This window comes from Myxocyprinus asiaticus, chromosome 31, assembly GCF_019703515.2.
Source record: "Myxocyprinus asiaticus isolate MX2 ecotype Aquarium Trade chromosome 31, UBuf_Myxa_2, whole genome shotgun sequence".
Taxonomy (NCBI): Eukaryota; Metazoa; Chordata; class Actinopteri; order Cypriniformes; family Catostomidae; genus Myxocyprinus; species Myxocyprinus asiaticus.
In genome coordinates, this window is record NC_059374.1 from 36861887 (window position 1) to 36888066 (window position 26180).

Here is a 26180-nt window from a genome sequence, read left to right on the forward strand (position 1 = left end):
CAGTGGGGCGCATGGTGAGTTGTGCATGGATGCTGCAGAGAATAGCGTGAAGCCTCCACACGCACTATGTCTCCACGGTAACACGCTCAACAAGCCACGTGATAAAATGCGCAGATTGACAGTCTCAGACGTGGAGGCAACTAAGATTTGTCCTCTGCCACCACGAGGACTTAGATTGGGAATTGGGCATTCCAAATTGGGGAGAAAAAGGGGAGAAAAAAAAAAGCCCTTTAAATTGCACAAATAGATACATGAAACTGAAGTAGCAGTTTGAAATTTAAGATGTTCCTAAGATGATTAGAAAAATATAAACAATTTCTACTTGGGTGTAATTGGATTTCAAAGTAATTAGCTACTATAATCTTATTACTTTTAGGCACAAAAAGTAGTGTAATCATTACATTTAAATTCTTGTAATCAGATTACAGTTACTGATTTTCAAATAAAGTAATTACTTTTAAGTACATTACTTGGGTTACAAAAATGTCTAAAAAAATATAATTTATGTATAATACAATTCAAATGTGAATTTATATCTTCATATGTACATCTGTTTGCATTTCTGTGACAGCTGAAAGGTTTGCAACAATAAACAGAAGAAAATAGACATTAATTTGAATTTGTTGAGCAGAAAAAAATACAGTTTGTGACAAGTGTTTTAGAAAGTAACTTAAAAGTAAAGTAATACGTAATGTGATTACTTCCAAAGAAATAAGTAGTAAAGTAATCTGAGAAGTGGCTAGTAATTTGTCGTGGATTACTTACCCAACACTGTTGATAACACATTTTATAAATGTCCTCCATGAAATGTTTACTGTATTGAACTTATTAAATAATAGATATTAACCATCAGTAAATAATTAAATACATAATAGCCTATACATAATTGTTTTTTTACACCGTTTGAAAGACATAACATATTGATTTATAATGATTTTTTTTCCAGAAGGCCTATGCTATAATATCTATATTTGGTTACAATGGGGATTTTTTATTGTAAGAATCTGCACGTGCTGCTTCATGTGGACCAGAGCGGTTTGAACTCTTTCCAACTTATTTTTAACCGGACGACCTCACAATTAGCTTCATCTGACAACCCTGTGACATTGAATAGTCGCATAAATCATTTTTCGCTCTTAGCTATAAAACAGCCAATGTGATGACAAGGATGATTTTTCTTCACCCAGACACCATGTCCCCAACTGAGATGTTACATAAGAGCAACATAATAGATAATTAAATGGAGGTTTCATCATGGGAATGAGGGGACGGACCAGATTCCGCCCCTGTCAGGGCCGTAGATTCCAGGGGGGATGGGGGAAGGTAACCCCCCAATGTTCAAGCCAAATCTACGCCCTTGACCCATGTCACTGGCATTCCATAGCGTGCTCATATATTGTTTCGGTGTGAAAAAGAAGTGCAAGAAAAGATCCCTCAAGTGCAATCAGTCCATTTATTTATGGAATTTGTTTAGAGGAAGGGCTCATGTGAAGGGGCGGTGTTTTCTAAGTTATTTAAACCTTCGAACCAACCTAGAGAGCAAGAATGTTCCCTGCGTTATCCTAGAGTTGCGCTACGAGACAGGTTCCCCTTTGAGGACACATCTGCTTGCACTTTTAATATTTAAACAGCAACAAACTCTTTTTGAAACAGTAGGCTACTTATTTAGTGGTTATTCCTAACATTCATCCCAGAGGAATGGATTTTGATTTACCTCCTTCTCTCCCCGTGAGCGGTATCCAGTGGGAAAGGGTGCTCCCTCCGTTATTTCCCCGGGTAAATGGGACGTTTGGACCATACTCGTGGACCCCGACCGAATTTCTCATCCCAGTTTCCGAGCAGACCGGAGCAGCACAGGTGGAGTAACCTTTTACCTTACAGAAATGTACCATTGTAACCATAATTTCGGCCAAACTATCATTGTTAGGCGGAGGCTACTACAGGTAGACTATTATGAGGGGCCGTTCAATCAGAACGCGTTCTTACGCTTTAAAAAAAAAGAGAGATCCCATATTATAATTTGACCATATTAACTGTTATAACTATAAAAACTATGTTTATACCCAAATTTATAGGTCTACATCTGTCTAAAGTAAAAAAAGCAAATAAAAGAATTAGTAGTAACACAAGTAAAAGAATAAGTGTTTATAGAAAATATAAAGCTATGTAAAAATATAGATATATTTTATCTAAATATTCTTCATATTAAATTACAGTTATATTGGGCTACTGACAAAGTTAGCTATATTTATAAGCAGCTCAATAAAACAATTACATATTAAGTAGTTTATTACTCAGTTTACTTAAATAAATTGAATATAACATGAACACTATAATGTAAAATGTAACCCAAATGTTGAAAATGACGTGTTTGCTGACATTTAGCGCTTTCAATTCGATTTATGCCAGAATTATACAAGTCGCAGGACAAAAAGGTCCTTTTAAAAGCTCAGTGAGAAAGTTGGCATGAAATTCTGAAAGGGGAATTGATTAAATTAACTTTCTCTACAGGTTACCTGTGATCACAATGGATTTACTGTTCAGGTTGATGTGAAACACTTCAGTCCTGAGGAGTTGCTGGTTAAAGTAGTGGGAGATTATGTTGTAGTGGAGGGAAAGCATGAGCAAAGAAAGGTAAGTGAAACCGTGCTTTCTTATTCTTTATAATATGTTCACTCAGAGTAATTTTATTTTTAGATTTGGATAGGCATTATGTCACCTGCCCATTATTACTTATGTTTTACAATGCAATGACCTTATTAACATCAGCTGTTACCCTGCAATTAAACACTTTGTACTGGACATTGGAGACACGTGACTGGTAAGACTTTTGAGAGCTGATGTGAGTATCTTTAACTGTAGGATGGTTCAGGACTGGTGACGCGCCAGTTTAATCGCAGATATCGGATCCCAAATGGAGTGGACATCATGGCTCTGGAATCAGCGATGTCACCGGAAGGAATGCTTGTAATCTCGGCACCTCTGCAACAAGGGGAGAATTCCAGACTATTGAATCACACTGGACCATGATGTGTACACACAGACACACATATGTCTGTGTGGTGTCTTTTGTGTTCATTTTTAAACGTGTTAATGCAAGGCATTAAAAGGTCTCATCTCGAATACAAGGGCAGACCAAAACAGACCAATTCTCACTTCCTCTTGTGGTGGCAGAGTACCTCACAACCAGCTTCAAACATCTGATTCAAAGCCAACGAAGTAGATTCTCTTGTTTAGCACACAATCTGCAAGTCCAACAAATGTATCCTTATATTAACAGGTTCCTTTGATCCAAACACACTCATACACAGTCAAATACACAAACTCATGCTCAGAATGAATTTAGTGTATGTACAGAGATGGGCCCATCTAAGATTATCCTGTGTTGTATCAAATTTACTCACAAATTGCTATGTTGAGATTGTATATACTTTTAAATAATCAAATGATAACATAAGTGTTAATATCATGAATTAATTTGTGTGATGTACAGTTTGAATATCAATAAATATAATGTGACACCCTTTGTTTGCAAGGGTCTTTTTATTTATTTTTTAAATGCATTTGTACACGTTTAAATCCACCACATATTAAAACAACATAAGTAGTCGCAAAAATAAACATGATTGTTTGAAATATTGCATCTTCATATATTAATCATGTGCCTGTGGGAGGAGCCAATGGGAGGAGCTGCTGGAGCATCACATCAACCTCACTGCAAGAGAGAGAGATAAAAATGGTAACACTTTACAAGAAGGTTGTATTTAAAAAAAACAAATTAGTACACACCATTATTTAACATTAACTAACAATGAATAATATTGTAAATTTACACTTAAATACTGTATCTTGGTTAATGTTAATTTGAACATATAATAATACACTTTTTAAATTAGAAATTGACTACATTAACATTAGTTAATTCATCATGAACTAACATTAACTAACAATTAACAAACTGTATTTTCATAATTTAACATCAGCCAAGATTAATAAAACGCTGTAAAAATGTATTATTCAATGTTAATCCATGATACCTAATGCACTGACTATTGTTAACGAATAGCCCCCTATTGTAAAGTCTTACCAAAAAAAATAAATTAATTTACAGTTCAACTATAAAATTGCATGTTAGTCTTAACATTTTAGCATTTGGTCTGACTTGTTTAGAGTAGAATATGACTGATACAGGTTTAAGTCAAATATTAAATGATGTCTTTAACAGCTAAACTGTCAATTTTCTCACCAAAGTTGTTCCTTCACCCATTCCCTCTGCGCTCTGAGGACTTGCAGTAAGGGATCATCTTCAAACTCCTGTCCGTCTGAATCCGTGTGCAAGATTGTGAGTTCAGGATATTCAAATGGAAAATCCATGGATAATGTCTACAAAAAATATGCATATTTTAGAATGCTGATTTGAAGAAAATGAAGCAATGGAGACTGTTTAATTGTCACACACAAAGTCTAATAATGAAACGAATAACCTGAAGACATTTGCTTTGCGGTCAAATTGATTGTACTGGAGAGTTGTAAATACTGTAGATATAATATAAATACAGTGCAAAAACGGTAAAAAGGAAACTTCAGTCCACAGAACTTTCTTCAGTGTTTTTAAGGGGGAAACAATTATATGAAAATACATAAAAACATTTTTTTTTAAAAACATCTATAATGCTGAAAATACACATTCTGTTGTACTTGATGAACTTTTAAAGGGGCAAACCTGCTGTTTAACAGGTTCAGGCTACATCATGCAACCCTAACATGACTTGTCATATCAACGTCATCACAGTTTAAAACAAGTATATGAATGTCAATACTGCAGCCTTCCTACATTCTGCATAAGCTGATCTATGACCTCAAAGGGTTGCTGTACACTAGAATGAGAGGCAACAGGGGATTGTGGTGGTGGAGGTAGGGTATATGTTGTGGAATCTGAAAAACTTGGGAGTCTTGCACTGGTTTGGGGAATCTGCACTGGAAAAGAGCACCTCAGAGACAACCTGTTAATGCCAAGAACTACTGTTCAGTAGTCTAATATGTGTAAAGGTTTCATGCATGGCTGCATCGGCCGTTTTCAAAATAAGCATTGAATTAACATTTTAACTGCATTTACTTAAAGGAACAGTTCACCCAAAATGAAAATCCTCTCATCATTTTCTCACCCTCATGCCATCCCAGATGCGTTTGACTTTCTTTCTTCTACTGAACACAAACAAAGATTTTTAGAATAATATATCTCAGCTCTGTAGGTCCATACAATGCAAGTCAACAGGGTCCAAAACTTTGAAGCTCAAAAAGCACATAAAGGCATCTCCACCCACTGGGCAGGAGAGAGAATTTATAGCAAAAAAGGAGACTTGAATATTGTTTTTAAATTAAATGTTATATATTAAATATTGTATCTGCTTCTCACCAATACCAATCGTATCCCTTCTGAAGACATGGATTTAACCACTGGAGTCATATGGATTACTTTTATGCTGCATGTATATGCTTTTTTGAGCTTCAAATTTTGGACCCTGTTGTTCTTTTAAAAATCTTTGTTTGTGTTCAGCAGAAGAAAGAAAGTCATACACATCTGATATGGCAAGAGTGTGAGTAAATGATGAGAACATTTTCATTTTTGGGTAACCTGTCCCTTTAACTAAGTGACATTGTTCAGCAAGGGAAGGATTTGTATCAACAGCTTCAGTATTGAAACAACAGTGTCTCCACCAGTGGCAACAACCAAGTCAATACATTAGATAACAAAATATATAGCCAAGTGGAATTTATTTTGAAGACAGCAAAAATACACTTTTCAAGCAAAAGATTTCAGAAAAAGAAGTTTGTTAGGATTTAAATTATAAATCAATAGATACTGTTCAAAATGAAGACAAAATGCATTTGAAGTGGACAATTAGAACTTATGGGGAACTGACTTCACATAGCCTTTAAAAATCAACTTTGCTGGTTAAAAGTAACTGCAAAAATGGTTCTTACAAAAAGTCAAGCATTATTTGTGTGCAGACAAAACTTGATTTTTATGCTTTGTTTTCTATTGCAATGATATTTAAAGTGTGGTTTAAATGTATAAATACATTTTTGAGGCCACTGCAGTAAATGTAACACACAAACCTGTCCCAGAGCATTGTGTATTGGTGAGGGTGGTGGCGCTCGATCTCGAACGTCCTCCTCCTGTTGATCTTTCCCCCTCTTCTTGCCACCTGATTTTTGCACGTGGCTCCTCAGCTCTGTGACTGAACCCTTCATGACCCCTGAAATGTCTATCCCTCATTGGACTGCTGCCTTGCTCAACACTCTGCCTACACAGACATACAGAAGAGATTGAACATTTCAATAACAATAAACAACCATTTTAAACAACAATGCATGTACAGATGATTAAAGCTGAAGTAATTGTTTCAATATTAAAATACTATCTCCTATCCCAGCCAAATATGAATTTATAAGTAAGATATTAGTAGGTTGATTACCCTTAAAAGTATTTTTGGTAATTCCATTTAGTGCCACTACATGTACATTTTACATTTATTCACTTGGCAGACGCTTCTATCAAAATGACTTACAGAGCATTAAAGTTATACATTTATTCAGTTTGTGTTTTCCATGGGAATCGAACCTATGACCTTAGCATTGCGAACGCCATCAGTTGAGCTACAGGAGCTGATGTTTGTAATTTTGCCCACGTTAAAATACTCTATCCTAGCCTAATGTGCGAGACAACTGTAAGTCAGTCATTTGTAGAATGATTTCCCTGAAAAGTGTAAACACTGTGGTTCTCTAATCTGTTGCGCTATTTGTTTGAGCGTCCCAGCCAGCCTGAGACAGCAAAAACTACTCAACCAATGGTGTGTGTTTGAGACAAGGATCTGTTATCTTTTAACCAAAGGCAGATGGGGGAGGGGGGGGAGGAGGGAGTATTTAGGAGAGTAGTTTCAAAACAATTAATATTTCTGCAATTCCGTTTGGTGACACTAGTGGCGCAGAAATTACATGCTTCAGCTTTAATTATCAGTGTCATGCCAGGACATAGAAACACAAGACATAACATCTGAAGTACCGATCAGACTTTTACTTTCGGCTTGAAGGCGCAGTCTTCTCACGTCTCATTCACGGTTTTCCCTTTGAGTGCCGTGCCTTTCTTCACCCGAGGTGCTATCCACCACTCCTCTGTGCTATCAGAAGTCTGTGGAGATAGAGAAGAGGACTTCTGCTGTTCTCTGCTGCAGTCCCCACATAGCTGACTTGTGTTCTGTTATGTGGTGGCAGGACAGAAGGTACTTCCAGATTCTTTGTGACACTCTCCCCCGAGAGCTGGGGGAGGAGATTGGGTCGAATATAGAGGTCAGGTTGCTTCTGGGCCTGGATGAGGCATCAGTCTGGAGTCTGGAGACACTGGAGCTTGAAATAGGGAGAACTAACTCAGGGACTGGAGGATCAAGACTAGCAAAGGAGACAGATGTGAATGAGCAATTTGCTCTCAGAAGGGTCATGTTGTTGAGTCTGTCGCGTGACTTCTGAAATAAAAACCAGTAGGACATTTTCATAAATGTATTGAAGTTCACGAATTTGTTTACATTTGCATGATGTTAAGGTAATGGTCTAGTGCAGTGGTTCTAAACTGGTGGGTGCCTTGAGGATAGCAAAATAAACAGCTTTATCATTTTCTAAAAATGGGAGTAGAGAACGCTTCCCAAATCTTTTGTTGTTGATGTCAAAAGCTGTGCGTCCAAACAAACTCTTCAGTATTATAAATGAATCTGTTTCTTGGTAGAAGCTAACCAAATTAGTCAGATGCCAACAAGGAGAGGCTGCATGATGCCTTCTTCCTCAAACCATCAGAAAAACTATTTAAACTAAAAGAATATATGACTAGATTGCATTAAATACAGGTAACAGGTTTGGTGTTGTGTTGGGCAGCCATTCAATGTTCAATGTTAAATCAGGGTCCTGAAGCAAAACCAGTTGAGAACTAATAGTCTAGACAAGAGCACAGCTATGCTATTTTGTGGATTGTCATTTTAAGAATGTTTGCTCATCTGCAGTGTTAATCTCACCAACAAAATTACTGATGAAAATGTTTGCTGACTAAGGGTTTACTGATAACGTCAACAATAACAAAGGAAACAAAAAAAGATGCATCATGACAAAGATTTACAGATTTTAATAAAAGAATACTGTTGACGAAAAGATGAGAAAAAATAACACAGATATTACAAGTGCACAAAACATCTACAGAAACTATATATACACTACCGGTCAGAGGTTTTGAAACACTTGACTTAAATGTTTCACATGATCTTAAAAATCTTTTGATCTGAAGGCGTATTCTTAAATGTTTGAAATTAGTTTTGTAGACAAAAATATAATTGTGCTACCATATAAATTTATTTCATTATATATATCTAAAATTTAATTAAAAAAAAAAAAAAGTTTTTGAAATTGATGACTTAAAGCAGCCAATAAGTGCCCAGCGTATAGATGGGAACTGCTTCAATACTGTTTAAAAAGTATCCCAGGGTGATACCTCAAGAAGTTGGTTGAGAAAATGTCGAGAGTACATGTCTGCAAATTCTAGGCAAAGGGTGAGTACTTTGAAGATGCTAAAATATAACACAGTTTTGATTTATTTTGGATTTTGTTTAGTCACAACATAATTCCCATAGTTCCATTTATGTTATTCCATAGTTTTGATGACTTTACTATTATTCTAAAATGTGAAAAAAAAAATTATAATAAAGAATGAGTGTTTCAAAACTTTCAATAGCTGTGCTAAGATTCGAGTGTCGAGTAGAGCGTGTACCGCCTTGAAATTCATATATGGTAATTTTAGCCTCAGGAAGAGGAGAAAAATGAATACTGCATTCTTTGCTTACATTTTTTAAACAGTCAATTATTAATCGTAGAAATTAAGTTTTTAAATTTTCCTAGTGTATACATGGTTTCTGTAAAATCACGCAATATCCTAAAGTGGCAAAACTCTGAAAGTTATTAACAGTCTCCAAAAACATGAAGAATTCAGAATACAGCAACTTCTAAAAAGTAGCTAACAGGCCTATTTCAGTATATTGATGATATGCTATTATTTCAAGAGATCTTTTTATATATTTGATACATGTTTAAATTAATTTGTTTATTAATCAGTTTATAAACAGTTTGACACCCGTTTTTGTAATTTCATCAACTAAAGTGTGTTATTTTCGTTGACTAAAATGATGTACCACTGTATTTAGAGTAAAACAAACATAAATAAAATAAATACATTTGACATAATGAAATATTGAATAAATTTAAAGGACATTTTTGTCAAACTGAAAACTATGACTAAAACTAAACTAAAACAAAAAACTGTACAAATTTGCACTGGTTACAGTATCTGCAAGAAGCAAAATGTTCCCTGTCGAATGTTAAAACGATGGTTAGCAGATGTTTTTGCAACATTATTTTCTAGAATGTATGTGCATTTGCTCTTTTTAAGATGTTTGAAACAGAATCAACCTTGATATTTATTCACCTGTCTGGTCCCAGAGTGTGTGTCAAGGGTATATGGAGAACAGAACTGTGGGAAGGGGCTTCCTGACATCTCTGTCTGGCTTGTTCCATCTTCCTCCTTAGACGCCACTGAAAAGGATGTCATCTTTGTGGCGGACAGCTGACCCCATGGAACCAACAGCAAAGGGAGCAGGAAAAGATGTTCCCTCACACAAACTGTGCTCTAAAACCACTTAAAGAGACAGAGGGTAAAAAAGTTTTTAGTGTAACAATGTTAATACCTGACAAACTAAAACAAAATGGTAACACATTACAATATGGTTCCATTTGTAAACATTAGTTAACAAGATCAGTTAGATAATACCTAATCCATTAGATAATGTTAACGAATAGAACCTTATTGTAAAGTGTTACCAACAAAACATATTTAAATGGATAGTCCACCTAAAAAAGAAAATGTCATGCCCTCATGATGTTCCAAATCTTTATCACTTTCGTGAAACACAAAAAGAAGTTTTTGGCAGAAGGTTAGCCTCAGTCACCATTCACTTTCACTGTATCTTTTTTTTTTTTCCATTTAGTTAAAGTGAATGTTGACTGAGGCTTTCATTTTGCTTAACAACTCCTTTAGTGTAAATTATGACAAAATTTTAATTTTTGTGTGAATTATCCCTTTATAAGATTATCCAAATAGTTTAACCCTTGTGCGACCTTCGGGACATTTTTGTCTTTTTCATTTTTGCTTTTTCGATCATTTTGGCTGTGTTAATGCCAACGGCATAAATTTTGCCAAAGGTGTGTGTTTTTGGGGGTATTTTGATATTTCAACCTGTGTATAATACACTGTGTACAAAAAATAGTTACACTCAGGACCTTCAGGATAAAAATGTCCCCATTGAAACCCATTAAAACTGCAATATTTTATCCCAGTGCCATTAAAGCATAAAATCATGAATTCTATGATATTATGCTTTCATTCTGGAGCCCTGGCTTCAAAATGTACGTTTTTAATATTTTCCACCAGATGGCGCCATTTTTCTCATGTTTAGCCTATGGAGCAAATATATTTTTCTCCTATTTTCTGTTTGCTGTATTATAGAGCACTGCAGGCCAACTGAATAAATGATGCAGCTAAAATTGTGTGGGTGTGTTGGTATGGATGCCAGAGACAGAGTGCGTTTTGTATGTGTGTATTGAGAAATGTGTGTGTGTATGTGTGTGTGTGTGTGTGTGTGTGTGTGTGTGTGTGTGTGTGTAAAAAACAACAGTGGCATTATGTAAACAAATTGGCATTTAAATGGTTAAAATCTTGAAAATGAATGAATATTTGGTAGTTATGATCAGGAGTGATGTTGGTTAAAAAATCTAAGTCAGTGAAAGTGGAAAATAATATTAATATATAATATTTTTATGGCAGTTTTTTGATGCAGACATTTTTGTCGTCTAGGGTCCTGAGTGTGAGTTTTTTATTTAAATCTAACACTGCACAAAAAATAAATGGATCAAAATCAATGTTGTTACTAATCATTGACATATCCCAGAGTGTGATAATCCAAAAAAATAAAATAAATAAACAATAAATTATATGTATATATTTATATATATATATATATATATATATAAATTCCCCTTAGCATTTAGTATATGGAAAATAATATATTTTGTTTCCCATAAAAAACAACAGTGGCATTATATAAACAAACTGGCATTTAAAGGGTTAAACTTTTGAAAATGAACGAATGTTTGGTGGTTATGATCAGGACTGATGTTGGTTAAAAACATTAACTCACTGAAAGTGGAAAATTATATTCATATAAAAATATTATGGCAGTTTTTTGACACAGACATTTTTGTCCTCTAAGGACCTCTGAGTAACTTTTTTAAATTGACACACAAGGGTTAAATAATATAAGATTAATAAAAGTGATTCTGATATGATTCAAACTAAATTGCCTATTACTTCTTTTTCAGTGTCTTTTCACTGAACTGAAGTCAAGAGAAAGTGTCTACAAAATTACTTATTTTTTTTCCTACTTTCAGCTCAACCTGTGGTTAGAGGCGTCTGTGCATTTTAATCTGATAAGGAAGATGTGTTTATGCAATTACAAAGATGCACTAAAAAGATAAATGTGGCAGGTTGCAAAATGTACACTTAATGTGTCAAGCTGCTTTTATGTGTTACACCTGTGACTTTCAGTTGGTTGAATCCATTAAGATCGGCATGACAGGTCTGCGGACAGGCTCATCAGTGCATACTGGGGAAGAAAAATCAGAGCAGCCCAGACCCTCAGAACTGATAGGGATTGATCCACTGCTGAGAGAATGCTCACTGAAAACACATACATTAAATGCTTATGAGTTAAGACATCTCTGATCTCATAAAAAAAAAAAAAAAAAAAAAAAAAAAATAGCTAAATGAAATGCCATTGTGTTTCTAAAACACCCTGTACTGTAGCTCTTAATTGTGCAACACATACATAGGCTTGGTTTCCACCCTGAACATTCAGTAATGACACATTCAACGTGCCATTAGTCATTTATCAACGTGAAACGACATTTCCTCTGCACTGGTCAGGGTGAGTGTGTGTTTATGTGTGGTGAGGGTTTTACCTCCTCTGCAATAAATGACTGGCCCGCTCCTGTAGTTGCAGTATGTTGTTAGGGTGTTTTTTTGAAAGACACACTGGATAAAAGCATCTGTTAAATGAATAAATGCGAAATGTTTCAGTAATGTTTTTTTTTTTTGTTGTTTTTTTTGCCTGTTGTATCGTCCTCCAGGCAAAGATAAAAAAACGGAACATTTAAAAAAGAAATAGCAGAACTCTCCTTGACAAGCCGCATCATTTGAGGTATAATGTCCATAGAGCAAATGGTGCAGGACAAGTTATGCAGCGAAACATAATACGTAGCATTGGGGTTTTGTTCAAATTGTTCAAAAGTATGAGCAATGTAAAAATAAATGCAAAGTATTAGTCTTAGTAAGCACCACTAGTAATCCTGTCACTAGTAATAACTTTAACCATAAATGTCAAATACAGCTATGCTTCAAAGCCTAGTACCGACATTTACGGACAACCTGGCTGGGAAAGTTTCCATCAGGTACATTCAATCATTCGGAAGACAAGACCACGAATGAGTTCCTGTAATTCAAAACTGGGAAACTATGCCAAGGGTTGCATAACAGTTCTCTGCTCTTTCTGGAGAATTTTTAAATACATAAAGTTTGACACTTAACAGACACTTCATATCCGTGTGGTATTATATGCAAGCGAGTTCTTCTTCCTTAAATGCCGAGGCATTTTTAGAGCCATAAAATTCCATCAATGGTAGCGCTCTAAATAAAGAACACTCAAAGATTTTCCAGCTACCACCACTAGATGGAAACAGTCATCAACCACACAGTCTATCAACAAAAAATGTGAGAAAGAAAATACTATTTTATAAAGCCTCTTAACAGTAAGAAATATAAAAACAAATCTGCATAGATTTTTGTATCTCTCTAGCAAGTTTATTCATCCCCACAGTTGCCTTTGAGCTTCCTCACTGGTTATGTGGCATGATTTTAGTGCAGCTGCTTTGGTACAATATGTTTTGTGAAAATCGTAACTGTATTATTTTAATACTTGGTAAAAAAAAACAATAACTCTCAAGTTAGATTTTTCTGAAAAAACTTGCATTGTTAATTTAATGCAAAGTAAATATTTAATACATTATACATTAAAGTAATTAGGTACTTGAAAATTTGCTAACAACAGACTGCACAATATAAATGACCGGACTCTTAAAGAAATCCTTAATATGTTGTTAAAATGACATTGGCTGACTTTTAAGCAAAACTCACCAGCATACTGAGGTCGAGCTCACCTCTAGCAGGAGACAGAGGGGTTTCAGCATGTAGTGGCTTTGAGATGGGACTGTGGGTGTTGGTAGGACCATCCTTCATGAAGTGGTTCTATAGCACATAAAGTACACACACACACACACACACACACACACACACACACACACACACACAGTACATAGACTACTTCAGCTTGCTTATAGGGGTTCTAAATACAATTATTATTTAATTTTTACACACAATTTACAATCATATTTAATCAAACTACACAATGATCACACTAAGACTTTATAGATATTACAGTTTATGTTATTTTAGTTTATTGTTAATGCATTTTTTCCTGCAAAGCTGCTTTGAAACGATGTGTGTTGTGAAAAGCGCTATACAAATAAAAATGACTTGACACACACACACACACACACACACACACACACACACACACACACACAGGAAAAACAGCCTTTTCAGCTCAGCAAATTTGAATATCAGATGATTTGGACAAATTTGCATATGTAAAAGAAATGTATCTGGCTTATGTCATATCCAGCTTTAGTGTCAACTAAGCTTGCAAATGTGCCATGTAAGATGTGTTATAAAATATTTTCGATTGATTGCTGCTGAATGCAGTAAAATAAAGTTGTGCTATATATATTAGGGCTGGGGAACTTAATGTATTCATTTTTGGGACTGCGACTGTTTAACGCATTGAAAAAATGTACGTAATTAATGCAGTGACCTTTTTTTTTTCACTTCCTGAAACTTCACTAGTGTTTTCCCTCACTTTCTGTGGATAAAATTGACATAAATACATTTCCAGGAGGTACATGCTCGACTCGACTGCACATCCTAGCACAGAAACTGATTGTGTGGAGCAGTGGACGCTTATTCATTAAGCACGACGCAGGTCCCAGGCATAATAAACACAGGAGTGGCTTTACTGTATGGAGACTTAACACGCAAGCGGTGAGCCAGGTGTGGGAGAGATTAGGGCAAGCTGCTGTATTTCTTTGTACTATTGGAAAATGGTCACTTGCTCAGAGCCAGAGAAAATAATATTTTTTAGATTGTAAAATTCAGCCAATGAAACTTCAGCATTCAGTTTGTTTTATATCTGTATGTGTAGTGTCTAATAATGCATTGGCAATGTACGCTTAAATTTATAGGCAAAATATAAGGTAAATATATTTGATTATATTTTAATGTACCATATACCATGATTAATTGTGATTACAGAAAACTGTGATTAGTTAATTGTTTAATCGATTCACATGTATATATATATATATATATATATACATATAGGATGTGAATCGATTAATATTTTTAATCGAATTAATCACATGATGTGGTGATTAATTAATTGATCAATCATGTACCAATATTTACTGAGATCATCAGGATCATCATATGACCAGGAATATGTATTAAGAAAGTAAATAGGGTCAATTCTGATCTCATGTTTACTTTACAGTAGGTCCAGAATTAAATAACTGGGTTTGCACACCTCTGGTATATTTCTCTGATGTTTGAGTTGGAGTTGAACTGGAGGGATGGGATGTGGAAGTCCACCGAAACAGCTGGTCTTCTTCTTCCTCAATGGCCTGATGCTGTCATTCCTCTCGACTCTGTGGCTTTCCGAAACGGAAGCACTCAATGTACCTTAAAAAGATTTCATTGCAAGAAGGATGTCACATAACGGAAAAGCAACAACATACCTTTAAACAATTAAAGACTGCATGTAAACATAAAGGTAAACGAAGACTACATTAAAAGCCTGAGCACAACACATTTGACCCACTGGGACTGTGCATCATCAAATGTGGCAACATTTCTCTAGAATACCAGCATCCCCCTAAATTATGGAAGCTAAACTGCTGACATATCAATTTTGTGGTTTATTGCTAAATGAACGGTTGGCCTAACTGAAACTACTATTGACAACAACACGTTTAATGGGTAAACTTTAAAGCTGTATTGTTGCCCCTTTGCAAATCCGCGCCTTAAAACGTTATTTACCAATCATACCTTAGCAACTGTTGCAACATAACATTAGACAAAGTTTTGCTCTTCTTTTAATGCAAGTCCTTGGAGGTCCTTTAAAAAGACTTGTACAGAAATTCTCCAAAAATACAGAGGAAAAAAGACATTTGGCCTTATTCTTGAAACACAACAGAAAACAATTATGTGTAAATCCAATCATACATAATTCAATTCAGAAATGTATGCAATTGTTTTTTTTGACACCACAATGCATACGATTTACACAGAAATGGGTTCTGTTGGTGTTTCATGAAAAAGCTAAATGTTTTAATTGCTAAAATGTTTTGGAAGGGTTCAAACAGTTGTTTAATCATCAGAATCACTACAGAACTAAATGACCACATCCTGTTGATTATAACACTTGTGCTGAGCTCAATAATTTCTCATACTTTGCAAGAAAGCAGGGTTCTTGTCCACTTGTCACTGTTGCTACCATGTTTCTCACGGTGTGCGACTGAGCTTCAGGGTGGGGAGAAGACATAGTGTTGACCACAGAACAACTCAGGTCAGTACATGGCCAGGATTCTGAGAAGCTAAACTGGTGTTCTGTAGATATTGGAGGGCAGAGAAGGAAACTGTGATCTTTCATGGAAGACCTGGCCCTCTGTTCTCAGATGTGACGTTTGAGTTGGAGGATCTGGAGGACTGAGTGGCTGCACAAATCGGACAGGACTCAAGGCCTGCAAAGAATAAAGGAGAAAAACCACATGAGAAAACTAATTCGATATCGCAAGTTACAGCCTTAGTTATTGTAACGTTGCTAGGATTTTGCACCAGTTTTTAATCGCATTGGGTGATCTGGATCATAACTGATAACTTGTTATTGCTGTTCAGAGGAGATCATGTGACTGGGGACAGGAAAAGGTTCAGAATGTGTTTAGGATTGAAAGTTTGCTTACTACCTACTGAATTAAGGTTGATAAAATTATAAAAAGTAAATCTTTTAAAATCTAGCTTAAAACACACGTCAAGTTCAAATAAATGAGTCCAATTTGGCTTCATTATGATAATAATAAAACATTTATTAATTAATGACTTTTCCAAATATCATTAATGTTTGAGTCAATAATACGAACTAGTTTTCTCTGATAATGTTTTCTGAACAAAACATGACTTTTCATAAAAAAAGTCACACACAGGTCTTAAGCAGTTCTCTCTCTCTCTCTTTTAAGAAAATTGTATGAAAGATTATTCTGCACTACTCACGCCAAGATTTATTTTTTTAAGACTTTAATCTTTTATGGTCTTTAGTCGATTATACCACATGATATTTTATACTTTAAGCCACAGAAAAAAGTATCAAAATGACTTTGAACTCAGTAAATGAAAACAGGTTCATCATAGAAGATTTGTATGATTTGCATTTTTAATGCTTTTTTGAATAACTTAATAGAGCCGGACAAAAAATGTTAGTAATAGTGAATACTGCATATTAGGTAGAAGGTCATTTGGGTATTTTATGCATAAAGAACACTTACAGTGGCAAGAAAAGGTATGTGAACGCTTTTTGAATTAGCTGGTTTTCTGCATTAATTGGTCATAAAATGTGATCTCATCTTCATCAGTGTCAAAAGTATATACAAACAACAATGTGCTGAAGCTAACAACACACAAACAGTTATAATCCTTCATGTCTTTACTGAACATATCCCATTACAAATTCACAGTGCTGTGGAAAAAGTAAGTGAACCCTTGGTATTAATAAATGTTCGATCCTCCTTTGGAAGCAATAACCTCAACCAAGCGTTTCCAGTAGCTACGGATTAGACCTGCACAACGTTCAGAAGGAATTTTGGACCATTATTCCTCACAGAACTGCTTCTGCTCAGCCAAATTCTTAGGATGTCTGGTGTGAAAGGCTCTCTTTTAGTCATTCCACAGCATCTCTATAGGGTTAAGGTCTGGGCTCTGTCTGGGCAAGGTGGCTTTTCTTTTTTTAAAGCCATTCTGTAGCAGATTTACTTTGATGTTTAGGATCATTTTCCTGCTGCCTCACCCAGCTTCTACTGCGCATCAGCTGGCACACAGCCACTCTGACATTATCCTGTAGGAGATTTTGATAAACTTGGGAATTAGTTTTTCCCTTGATGATGGCAAGCGGTCCAGGCCCCGAAGCAGCAAAGCATCCCCAAATCGTGATGCTCCTTCCACCATACTTCACTGTTAGGATTTTTTCATGTTGGTATACTCTGCCCTTTTTATGCAATACGTAGTTCTGTGTGTTCTTCCCAAACAATTAAACCATAGTTTGATCAGTCCACAAAACATTTTCCAAGTATCTTTGTGGAAAATCAAGGTGGTCTTTGACTTTGGCAAACTTCAGGCACGCAACAATGTTTTTGTTGGAAATCAGCGGCTTCATTTGTGGTGTCCTGCCATGGACACCATGCCTGTTTTATGTTTTCCGTATAGCAGACTCATGAACAGAGATGTTAACCAGTTCCAATGATTCCTTCAAGTCTTTAGCTGTCACTCTAGGGTTCTTTTTTACCTCACTGAGCATTCTGTGGTGTGCCCTTTGAGTCACCTTGGCTAGACAGCCACTTCTAAGGATAGCAGCCACAGTACTAAATTGTCTCCATTTATAGACAATTTGTCTAACTGTGAATGAATGACAGATGAATCGAAAGCTCTTCGAAATAACTTTGTAACCCATTGTAGGTTTATGCAAAGCAACAATTCTTGATCGTAGGTCTTCTGAGATCTATTTGTTTGTAAGGCATGGTCTACGTCAGCAGATGCTTTTTGTGAATAGCAAACTCAAAATGTCTGAGTGCTTTTTAAAAGTCAAAGTAGCTCTAACCAACACCTCCAATCTTGTTTCATTAATTGGATGCTAGGTTTGCCAGTTTCTGACTCTAATTAGCTTTTGTTGACATCATTAACCTAGGGGTTCGCATACTTTTTTCCAACATACGCTGTGAATGTTTGAGTGAAGTATTCAATGATGTTATTAGTTAAAACAGATTGTGTTTGTTCATTATCGTAACATAGACAGGGCTGCCAACTCTCACTCTCACTCTACCCAAGTAAATGTCATGCCAAATAACAAGAAAATGTAATTCAATATAAAATAAATAAAACATAGCAACAAATCTTCAATTTGGATTTTTCCATCAGCACGAGACTAAAATTTTCAGGCCGCTAGGGCTGGACGATATGGACCAAGAGTCATATCTCGATATTTTTGGGCTGAATGGCAATATACAATATATATCTCGATATTGTTTATGTGGGTTAAATTCTCAGTTGTAAGCCAACTACATGTGTCACAAACACCTTTATTTATAAGAAATTGATCAAAATAAAATGCAAATACAGGGTTCCTCTTCCTGTTTGAGAATACACACAGCTGTGTAAATAAAAAATTACATAAATATATAAAACAAAAATAGTCACATCTCTGACAATACTCCTTCAGTTGTTAACACAATAACAGACTGATTGAAAAAGTAGACATACAGGCTATCCTTTCCTGCTGAACAAGATACACAGCTTTGCAAATATCAAATGTAAATAAAAAATCTTTATAAAATATACTGAATAAAAATATGCACATCTCTGAGAATATCTCTTCCGTTATTTAACATAATAACGAAGACAGAACAAAAAAAAAGAGTGCAAAATACAGGTTTTCCTGTCCTGTGCAAATAACAATGAATAAGTAAACATAAAATATAAACTGGACTACTTGCTCTGAGAAAGTAGTTTAGTTTTCTACTGATCTGAACACAAAACCTTTCCTTGTGTGTAGCTCTGTAGTTTTCTCACAAGTTTTGTGCAAGGAACACTAGCCTATCAACAGACTCAGGCTTGAGAGATGCCCTGTGGCAGGTTACAATGTTACCACTGCAACTGAAAACCCTCTCAGAAGGTGTGCTGGTGGCTGGGACACAAAGATACTTCTTTGCCAGGTGGCTCAGTGCTGGAAAGAAAATGTAATATTCCTTCCACCACTTGAGAGGATCTGTATCACTCTCTACACTGACTGACTCTAAGTATCTTGAAAGTTCATTTTCAATAGCCTGCCTCTGTGTCAGGTTGGTGCTGGTGGTGGCTGTGCTCTTCTTAAAGAAGCTTGAGAGTGTCTTCTTAACTGGTGGTGACACAAATGCTGCTTCCTCTTGGTTTGCAGGCATGGACACAGTGGGCACAGGCCGAAAGCATCTCTGATCAGCCAGCAGAGACAGCTTTGCGCTTCAACATGTCGATCTTGTCACTAGTGGCTGGGTCAGCATACTTTGTGTTGAGATAATCCACAATGGTGGTCCCTCATCATGTGCCAGGAGACTTGTATTAAAAAGATGAAGCACAGGTCTGACATATGAGAGAGTAACATAGTCCTCAGCAGACAGAGCATCTGTGAAGTCCTGAAGGTGTTTGAGAGCCTTCTGGACCACCTCTAGGACCTCTATATCCTGCCAGGTAAGGACTAGATGCCTGGATTTCTTGTCAGCGGACAAGACTTTGGCAAGGGCGCCCTGCTGCTCCAGAACCCTCTCAATCATTTGCTGCCTTGTTCCCCATCTCGTAGCGAACTCAGTTATGAGCTGATGAGTGGTCAGACCCAGCTGAATCTGAGCTTCAGCCAATTCTCTCCTTTTCTCCCAGCTATAGGAAAAGCTCCTCACTATTTTCTTGCACAGGGAAATAGCCCGAGAGATGCGGTCATCATCCATGCCTTAGAAAAATCTTTTGAATACGTTTTTATTTAATTTTATTTTTCTAACTTTATTAAATTTTTATTTATTTAACAGATAACAAAAACGTTAATATGTTCTGACATCACTTAAACCAGTCCCTCTCTTCACATTTTATATTTATATTATTATATGTATAATATTTATATATTTGTATTAATTTAAAACTGTTACGCAGTCAACTCCTTCAGCATACTCACCAATTGCAAGATGAAGCCGGTGACCAAAGCACTGCATCCTCAGCCACTTAGTCAGTTGCACCGCTTTGAAAATTTTGGTCCCGTTGTCGGTTGTTATTGCAACCAGTCCCCTTTCATCGTTTCCAGCTTGTAAGGGCATCCTGCAGGGCTTCAGCCATATGCTCTCCAGTGTGGTCTTGGGGAAAGTAGCTTGTTTGGAGACACACACTTTTCAACTCCCAATCTTCAATAAAATGTACAGTCAAGCTCATATATGGCTCGCATGTTCTGCTCGACCATACATCTGTTGTCAGTGCATAGTGTGTCACTTTTGCGAGCCGGTCGGATAGTTTTTATCTGACTTCACAGTTCATTTTTGGTAGTGCTTCTCTTGTAAAGTAGTGACGGCTGGGCAAATCGTATCTTTGATCCATTGTTTTCAGCAGCTTTTTAAAGCCAGCTTGTTCAACTGTTGCAACAGGGACCATATCTTTAGCAATGTGGTAGGCTACCGCCTCCGTTATATCTCGCCACTTGGCACTTTTCTTTTCATAGGGCACACACTGAGTAAATAAATCTTGTAAAGAGGTTTGTTTTGGGGCAGAAGGCTTTCCAGTCCGGCTTGCAACAGCATGACCTCCACGAAGTTTAATACATTCTTTGTACTATAGTTTATGTCACTGTTGTAAATGGTGAAAGAGGTTTGTAGTGCTTCCAGCACGTGTTGCGACATGTTTATTGCACTCTCTGCGTATTACCTTACTCTGTTGCTCATCCGACCATTTAAACCCGAACCATCTCCAAATGATTGAGCCATTGTTTTTCTTCTTATAAACCAGCTCATTGTTGCTATCTTGCCTTGTGGCTGTGTCGTCCTCCATGTTGCACCAGAAAACGGGAGCGAGTGAGTGGGGGCAGGGTAACATGCGGAGTGTGAGAGCGGAGAGACGCAAAAACTAGCGAGCTGAATGAGTTTATGAAGTTTTAATTTTTCCCCGCCTTCCGTTTCCTCGCACTATTGTGCGCACAGACGGTCTCTCCCTTCTATCAATCCGCATCAGTTCGGTATTTTACTCCCACGTTAAATTCTGTAACCGTTCACCCCTCTTGTTCAAAATTAACTGTCCTAGATGGTAACACTCTTGCTCACGGTGCTGTACTGTACTTACCTGCCCTGTTTCACCCGCTAGAGGCCAAAGTGCACAAGAGATGGATGTTCTAAAAAGAAGGTATAAGAAATCACAAAACATAATGAAACCAAATGCTACAATTAACATAATAATAATATCTCAATATGTTAAATAGCCATAATGTTAATTAAGACTTACAGCTGTAATACAACAATACATATACAGAACAGCCACTTTTAGTGTTTGAATCAATCATGTCTCTCACCAAACACTGTGTGAAATGTTTCCTTTTGCCTTATTTTATTCAGTTGGAATGTAGGGGTTGATAACAGTTTGCTTAATAATCTCATTCCATATCTGGATATTTGCTGCAATATCATAGAGGATAAATTTCCTCCTCTATGATATTGCATTATATTAGTTTTGTACAGTATGCTAACTTAATAGCCAAAATATTTGGACATATGTGAATGAGAATAAACCTGAAATAGGAATGTGTATCAGTCACAATGCACATTATGTAGTATAGAGACATTTAGAATGTTACAAACACTATTTCTATTTAAATAAATGTTGTATTCTTTAAATTTTCTGTTTGTCCAAGAATCCTCTTGCAGCAATGCAGGTCTTTGGCACTTAGAAGCTGCTAGTCCCCACTGTATTGTGATTTCTGCATGGTAGTGCAACCATTTTCAATTGTTCAAATAATAAGACAATGTTCTTGAGTACCAAATTAGCACTTTAGAATGCTTTTGTAAGGAATAGGTGACACAGTATATGTTTGTCATCATGGGTAAAGAAAAAAATGGATTAATATCACTTAAAACAATTATTTCAAACCATAATAATATTGGCAATTAATGATTTTGGCAGTATTTTTTATCAATTTAATGCATCATTGGTGAAAGGAAGCATACGTTTTTTTCAAGAACCAAAATGTCTTTGTGTTCTAAAAATGGAAGCATATATACTATATACAATATAATTTTCATAAAGTAATTTGAGTAGTTTTTTGGCAAACTACTTATTTACTCTTACTTGAGTCATAATATTTCTCAGTACTTCTACTTGTACTCAAGTGAATTATTTCTTCAGTATCAGTACTTTTACTTAAGTAAATAAAAATCAGTACTCTTTCCACCACTGTCAGAGACGCCGGTTCGAATACCGCTCAGAGTGCGTCGAGCAGGACCGGTTACATATACATACAATATCGACTATGCCCGTAAACATATTCTTACTCCATCTGTCACTTCTACCTCACCACTCTGTTTGTCCAGTTTTTCTGGTACTCGTTTTTCTAATTTCTTCCACTTTGACCCTGATTCACTTATTAAAGAGGTATCATGTATGAAAGCCACCACTTGCATACTTGATCCTCTACCTACAAGATTATTTAAATCTTGTTTTGACTCCTTGTGTCTGGCTGTTCTCTGCATAATAAATGACTCCCTGTGCACTGGTGTTGTGCCAGCAGCATTAAAATTTGCTGCTGTAAATCCAGTTCCAAAAAAGCAAAACACTGATTTGGGCAATTTAACATCTTCCATCCTATTTCTTATCTTCCTTTTTAGGCAAAAATCCTAGAACATGTTGTTACCTCTCAACTACATAATAACCTTACTGATAATAATCGCTTTGAGCCCCTTCAGTCTGGTTTTCGAAAATTCCATAGCACAGAAACGGCCTTGATTAAGGTCACCAATAATTTATTAAAAGCATCTGATTCTGGCTCACTTTCCATTCTTATCCTTCTTGATCTCAGTTCCGCTTTTGATACTGTTGATCACAATCTTTTACTCACCTGCCTTGAAACTGTTTTTGGTGTTTCTGATACCGTTTTAAACTGGTTTAGATCCTATCTCTCTAATCGTAGCCAGTTTGTTTCTATGGTTTAGAAAGATTGGTTTAGTGAGATTGGTTTAGTTCATACTGGTGTCCCCCATTGTTCAATTTTAGGCCCATTATTTTTTAGCATTTATTTATTTCCTCTTGCTCAGCTCTTCAGATCACTCTGTCATAACTATTACTTTTATGCAGACGATACTCAGATCTACATCCACTCTAAACATGGTCAAAATGTAGCTGTTTATTTTCTTTCAAATTGTATTTCTGAGATAAAAATATGGATGACTAACAATTTTCTCTGTCTAAACAGTAATAAGTAACAATAATAATCCTCATCAGATTTGTAAAGCTGGTACTACAACTATGTCTGTTGATGGCTCTATTCTTGAGTTTCAAAGAAAACTGAAGAATCTTGGGAGTGATTTTTGATGCTAGTTTGACATTTGATCCCCATGTGCAGAATACTGTTTAGACTTCCTTTTTTTTAATCTCAGAAGTATTGCAATATTACGCCCTATGCTATCTTTTTCTCTGGCTGAAAAGCTGATCAACGTCTTTGTCTTTTCAAGCATTGACTACTGTAATGCACTTCTTGTTGGGGTCTCTAAATCCACACTTAACAAATTGCAATATATACAAAATTCAGCACCTAGAATCCAGAGTAGGACCAGAACAAGTGACCACATTACTCCTATTTTGAAATCCTTGCAATGGCTCCCTGTCATGTTTCGTGTTGTTTTTAAAATACTTATGCTTACATATAAAGCACTGCATGGTCTGGCTCCTCAGTATTTGTCTGATTTTTTAACAATATACACTCCGAAGTGTAATCTGCGCTCTTTCCAATCTGGTCTTTTGGCTGTCCCTCAAACTCGCTTACGTTCCATGGGTGACGGGGCTTTTTCATCTTATGCTCCTAAATTGTCGTTCACTTCCAGTTGATATTCGAGAAGCACATACTTTGAGCTTTTTAAAATCATATCTAAAAATATACTTCTTCAGGTTAGCTTTTAATTGATTGTTTTAGTTTTGCTTTTATATTTTTATGTTATGTATTCTCATATGCATGTTTTATCGTGTTTCTGATTTATTATTAATTGTATTTTGATGTGCATGTTTACACTGGTGGCCAAAAGTTTGGAATAATGTACATATTTTGCTCTTATGGAAAGAAATTGGTACTTTTATTCACCAAAGTTGCATTCAACCGATCACAATGTATAGTCAGGACATTAATAACCTGAAAAATTACTATTACAATTTGAAAAAAAAATTCAGAACTTCTTAAACTACTTCAAAGAGTTCTCATCAAAAAATCCTCCATGTGCAGCAATGACAGCTTTGCAGATCCTTGGCATTCTAGCTGTCAGTTTGTCCAGATCCTCAGGTGACATTTCACCCCACACTTCCTGTAGTACTTGCCATAGAGGTGGCTGTCTTGTCAGGCAATTCTCATGCACCTTACAGTCTAGCTGATCCCACAAAAGCTCAATGGGTTTAAGATCCATAACACTCTTTTCCAATTATCTGTTGTCCAATGTCTGTGTTTCTTTGCCCACTCTAACCTTTTCTTTTTGTTTTTCTGTTTCAAAAGTGGCTTTTTCTTTGCAATTCTTCCCATAAGGCCTGCACCCCTGAGTCTTCTCTTTACTGTTGTACATGAAACTGATGTTGAATTCAATGAAGCTGTCAGCTGAGGACACGTGAGGCGTCTATTTCTCAAACTAGAGACTCTGATGTACTTATCCTCTTGTTTAGTTGTACATCTGGTCTTCCACATCTCTTTCTGACATTGTTAGAGCCAGTTGTCCTTTGTCTTTGAAGACTGTAGTGTACACCTTTGTATGAAATCTTCCGTTTTTTGGCAATTTCAAGCAATGTATATCCTTCATTCCTCAAAACAATGATTGACTGACGAGTCTTTTTTTGCCATTTTTGACCTAATATTGACCTTAAGACATGCCAGTCTATTGCATACTGTGGCAACTCAAGAACAAACACAAAGACAATGTTAAGCTTAATTTAATGAACCAAATAGCTTTCAGCAGTGTTTGATATAATGACAAGTGATTTTCTAGTACCAAATGATCAATTTAGCATGATTACTCAAGGATAAGGTGTTGGAGTGATGGCTGCTGGAAATGGGGCCTGTCTAGATTTGATCAAAAATGACTTTATTCAAATAGTGATGGTGCTGTTTTTACATCAGTAATGTCCTGCCTATACTTTGTGATCAGTTGAATGCCACTTTGGTGAATTAAAGTACCAATTTCCTTTCGAAACAGCAAAATCTGTACATTATTCCAAACTTTTGGCTGCCAGTGTATATATTTCATTAATCCTAATGTTTTGTATTCTTATATGTTTGTTTTTACTGTGTAAAGCACCTTGAGAAGCTACTTTTAAAGGCGCTACATGAAGTTTATTGTTATTATACTGCATTTAGTGTAAAGCAAATACTTCCTCTCACAAGCTTTTTTCAGTGCTTTGGGATTTTTCTTGCTCTAGATGTTCTGCAGTGGCTTTTGGGCAAAGGAGGATCAGGTGGAAATGGATTCTGTCTTGAGAAAACAGCTGCACCACTGAGAAAAAGAGGACAGAGTTTTAATATGTCAAACTGATCAGAATGTTGCATGAACCTGAACTGCCTCTTAACCGTCGCGTGTTTACGTTACTAAGGGATTAAACACTCGTTTAGCTCAAAATAAAACACTTATTAATATGCCATAAGCTATATGAAAAACAAACAACACATCAAAATAACCACAACTCAATATAAATACGTCACATATTTTGATATTTCTAAGGAAAGTGTCTCTGCTTACTTTTCGAATTGTGTGCCTGCACATCCTCGATTTTGTTTACATTGTCGACGAAGCCCGTTCAACAACTGTTTCGTATTTTGTGATCGACATTAAGACGAACCAATAAGAGTGATACACGC

At 36.1% G+C, this 26180-nt stretch overlaps 1 protein-coding gene and 1 pseudogene across 1 annotated transcript; one reads left to right on the forward strand and one right to left on the reverse strand.

Moving 5' to 3' along the window:
- The first annotated feature begins 1467 nt into the window (after positions 1 to 1467).
- On the forward strand, positions 1468 to 3524 carry LOC127422199 (alpha-crystallin A chain-like). Its single transcript, XM_051665531.1, has 3 exons — positions 1468 to 1857; positions 2512 to 2634; positions 2863 to 3524. The coding sequence occupies exons 1-3, from the start codon at positions 1699 to 1701 to the stop codon at positions 3028 to 3030; spliced, it is 450 nt and encodes a 149-aa protein (XP_051521491.1). The 5' UTR covers positions 1468 to 1698; the 3' UTR covers positions 3031 to 3524.
- Positions 3525 to 3657: 133 nt separating this feature from the next.
- Positions 3658 to 26144, reverse strand: LOC127422179 (uncharacterized; annotated as a pseudogene).
- Between the last annotated feature and the right edge of the window lie 36 nt (positions 26145 to 26180).

Excerpts from the sequence above, each read along its gene's own strand:
- LOC127422199 (XM_051665531.1), top strand. The coding sequence starts at position 1,699 with ATGGATTTTGATTTACCTCCTTCTCTCCCCGTGAGCGGTATCCAGTGG. Across the intron at positions 1,858-2,511 it reads AGCAGACCGGAGCAGCACAG|GTTACCTGTGATCACAATGG; the intron begins GTGGAGTAACCT and ends CTTTCTCTACAG. Across the intron at positions 2,635-2,862 it reads GAAAGCATGAGCAAAGAAAG|GATGGTTCAGGACTGGTGAC; the intron begins GTAAGTGAAACC and ends CTTTAACTGTAG.